Genomic DNA, 4,170 nt, shown 5'->3' with positions numbered 1-4,170 from the left:
AAATACAAAATCTTAATTTATATATATATATATATATATATATATATATATATAAATTAAGATTTTGTATTTGGAAAGAAGATTTTACTTTCTTTGTCACTTGTGTATTGATATTTTCCAATGGTACTTAATTAGCTGATAAACATAATTAAGTAACAATAAAAGGATACAGAAACAACAGGAAACTCAAATTTACTTACAATGATACGATGCAGCTATGAATGACTAAAAGTATAAATGCCACTGCATCAAATCTGGAGCTTATCCTAGTTCATACAATCCAGACAAAATCGATCATAGTGATGCAATTTTTTGAGATCTTTATGGTTTTAATTAGCCAAACATTGTTAGAGTAATAAGTGGGGTATTTAAATATATTAAATAAAAAATATAACCTGAAGATGAATTTACATTCTCCGTGCTTAGACTCTTGAAGAATGTTGCGATGCTTAGGAATAGAAATAACTGTTTATTGATTAAATATTACAGCTGCTAATTCATAGTCCAGCAGAAATTGCGTACATTTAATAACTCACTTGATTTATCACATAGGAAGATGACGTATAAGTCGGCTATAGTATATGTTACAATTGGCTGAGAATGCCGACACCTCACGGTTTCCATGCATTATCTCTGCGCTGGCATTAAAACACATGCTGCTTTTACTGTGTGTTGCATAACGGAAATTACAGGAAAGCTTAAAGGAGAATAATTCTCAAAAACGAAGAAAGTACTAATAATTGTATATATGTAGAATTGGAATTACAAAGCGCCTCCCCCCCACACACATTTATCGTCTGTTTGTTCAGTTCGAATACCATCCTTCTATTGAGTATTTGGACTGCAATACCACTGATTTTATTTGATTACACTTGGTTTTGTAAATCAGGCAAGTAGGCTCTCGATCATGAGTTTCAAGTCTGACAGAGCACCCGGTCAGGTCAAATTCGCTTAACAGTGTTAAAAAGTATGACTCCGAATCTTCATGTACAATGAAGGATACATTTGACTATGGACTACCATATACTATCATGTGCTCGTTTTCAGTAAAGGTTCCAGGCAACTCAAAATAGATCATAGATTTAGGAATATTACGTACGGTAGAGGGAAAGCCACTGTCTTCCCATCGTCTCTCTCTCCCTTCCTCTCTCTCTTTCTCTTTCTCTCTCTCGTCCCACGAAGTCGAGTAAGCGTAAGTGAAACAGGTATTTTCCTTACAGATCGACCTACTACTGCTTGTTTAACTGACTTTTGCAAGCTATTCTGTTGGTAGGCACTCTGGGAAGCTCATTATTTATACGGGCCGTGAACAAAATCATTAGCCCTTTAAAGATACCTGTAATAATTCACTTTTTTACATTATACATATAATTGTATCGTATCAGCCGCTCACATTTTGTTACGTCTACGTAAGAGAAATAGCAATGTTCATGCCCTTTTTGTTAGACATTAGTGAATGCAAGCCGAATGCATACAACAAAGTGAAAAACCAATCAAGTCGGTCGTTGGATTAAGTTCACTCCTTAAAAATACAGTTCATCCGACGGCTTCTACACAGTTTCTGTTTATGGAATTTCGAAAGGATTGAATGTACCTGAGACACAGGAGAAGTGTGATTAGAAAGCAAACTTACTAGACATACATACATATATACAGATATATAAACTTATGTACATATACACATGTGCGTGTATGTATGTATGTATGTATGTGCGAATGTACGTATGTTTACAAACCGAGGGATAAAATAAATGTTTAAGCCTCATATACAATGCATATCGTATAGGTAAAATACGAGTTTCTAATCGAACATAAATTTATATGGAGTTTTGCCTGCGTTGTAAACTTAAGTACTAGGGAGGCAGTAAATGGCTAATTGCCAACAACTGTAACTTAAAGCCATACGGTTTATGGTATCAGTGTTGATTTAATCTACTGCAATGTTTGACATGTACTTATTTTATCAGGAACAAAATCAAAGTAGATCTCAATGAGATTTGAACTTAAGAGAACTCAGAAATGAAACTTATCGACTTTAAGATACTTTGAATGCATACATATAGATGTAATAATTTGAAATGCTAGTTAATGAAAGAATCAGAGCTTATTATTGGAAATTAAATAGCGAAAACTATTTCAGGTATCGAGAGAAAAAGAAAAAAATCGTTAGTATGTATGGATCAATACGGATTTTAACGACAAATGAAAAACTAACTGGGTATGTGACAAAACAAAAAATAAAGAGTGTGTTCAGTCAAATTGCTCTATTTATAGCACACATGATTTGTATAAATTTGAACATATTTTGAAAGAAGTTGGTATCACGAAGGGTAATTATAGTTAAAACGTTTTAAAATACTTTTAAGAGTTCCAGTCATGTGTTTTGCTGAAATTATGTTGGGATCAGGTGCAGAATAAGCCTTGAGTGTATACAACCAAACGATCAACAAACACGGACAAGGAAACAAGACGAGCTTCAAGCTCTCTCACCCTCGTCAGCGTCTGCTTAACTGACTAGCACGGAGAACAGGGCTGATGAATTAAGTAAATGGTATCCATTTGCTAAGTAGAAAATGCTACTTAACTCACAGACTGTTAAGCTAATTTATGCAGTGGTCCAGGTTTAGCAACTATAAAAATTTCACTTTAAGTTATATGAAAAGTAATGGATTCAGTTTTGCTGTGGCATAAAAATATATTTCGGTGTATGGATTACATTTTTGAAAAGTGTTCATGCTATGTATGATATCAAGAGAATATGCAACAGAACATCTTATGTAATGCATGCATTTCTACAACCCCTGCTTACAGATCTAAACGACAGCTAGCTGATATGCGAGCGGCTGAGTATCGGGCACTGATGGCATTGTCCAGAAAAATTACCTGCACCCAGGTGGCGTGTGGGTTAGTTGATATTGAAAAGAGGTATAGTAAGCTCTAGTTCAACCCCCAAATACACCATCCTTTTACCTAGTCAAGACCTAAACCAAAGCCCTTTCTGACTTCCCCACCTCAAATCCTTAAGTAAATGGTCAATGTTACTATTTTTTTCGGGTTTTGTGTTATACCAATAATTAACAACGTAGCAATGATAGATTCAATTTTTACAGTTCAAATTTTTGTACCATTTCATTCATAAATATTGCGCGCGCACACACACCACACACATACACACGCACGCATATATATATATATATATACATATATATATATATATATATATAGTACTCTACCTTCATACTGTGTGGGCTAAGTTCACACTTCATAAACCGCTAATATGGCTTGGTTAAACTTCTGATTTAGGTAGCTAAATAAGTTATCACTCTTGTGTTGTAGTTAACACGGCTATATACATTACAGCAGACTCGGAGTTCAATTTCCATAGATCATTTAATGCATATGAATAGTATATGCACACACACATATACATTAATGTATAAGTATATATTTGACCCTTTTACGCACACATACACACATATGCGCATGTATATATTAATATTTAAGTAAATATTTTGACCATTTGTTAAAGGAATATCGTGTTACCTTACCAACCACCTCCAATTCCAGTAAAACTCCATTGCCTCTTCTATAGTTATCTTTATCCAATGACACCCCACATTTCATATAGCTGGTCACATTATAATTGTTATGTTATTACAAAAAGCAATATTGATTTTATTTTGTTGTCATTACCTTTTTCGTTGATATGTGCACTTTTCCTTCACATTCCTTCTCGTATTTATAACGTTTGTTTCTTATCGACGTGTCAAATTGTTCTGTCATTATTGTTGATGTCCATTTGTGTGTTGTTTTACCTGTTTACAGATCGAAGCGCCAGACAGGCGATATTAAAACAGCTGAATACCAAGCATGGTTAGCACTTGGTGGCATTGTACCACCGGGTTGTGTCGAGGTTGCCTGTGGGGTAGTCGATGTACACGCCAGGTACAGTAAAATACAAAAACCAGTAAAAGCCAAAATCCTGCTAAGCCATGAAAAATCCATTTTCAGGAAAAGAAAAGACGCAACGTTTTATGTTTTACCCTCCAGCAACATTGCTCACCCTTCTCAATTTCTTGATTTATATATGTTGTATGCGTGTTTGTACATATGTATATAGGCATGTATTTAGGTAATTATATATATATATGTATATATGTATATATATAT

At 34.2% G+C, this 4,170-nt stretch overlaps 1 protein-coding gene across 3 annotated transcripts in view; it reads left to right on the top strand.

The window, feature by feature from the left end:
- Positions 1–4,170, top strand: part of LOC106873782 (uncharacterized) — a 92,897-nt gene that overhangs the window by 66,379 nt on the left and 22,348 nt on the right. For all 3 annotated transcript variants that reach the window (XR_001409914.2, XR_001409915.2, XM_014921291.2), the window contains exon 3: positions 3,826–3,945. Coding sequence is in view for 1 of the 3 variants with exons in the window: in XM_014921291.2 (XP_014776777.1) it covers positions 3,826–3,945 (120 nt within the window). In the remaining 2 variants the exon portion in view is untranslated. The remainder of the gene's footprint in view (positions 1–3,825; positions 3,946–4,170) is intronic.

This window comes from Octopus bimaculoides, chromosome 5 (assembly GCF_001194135.2).
Source record: "Octopus bimaculoides isolate UCB-OBI-ISO-001 chromosome 5, ASM119413v2, whole genome shotgun sequence".
Taxonomy (NCBI): domain Eukaryota; kingdom Metazoa; phylum Mollusca; class Cephalopoda; order Octopoda; family Octopodidae; genus Octopus; species Octopus bimaculoides.
This window is presented reverse-complemented; position numbering and strand designations above follow the sequence as displayed.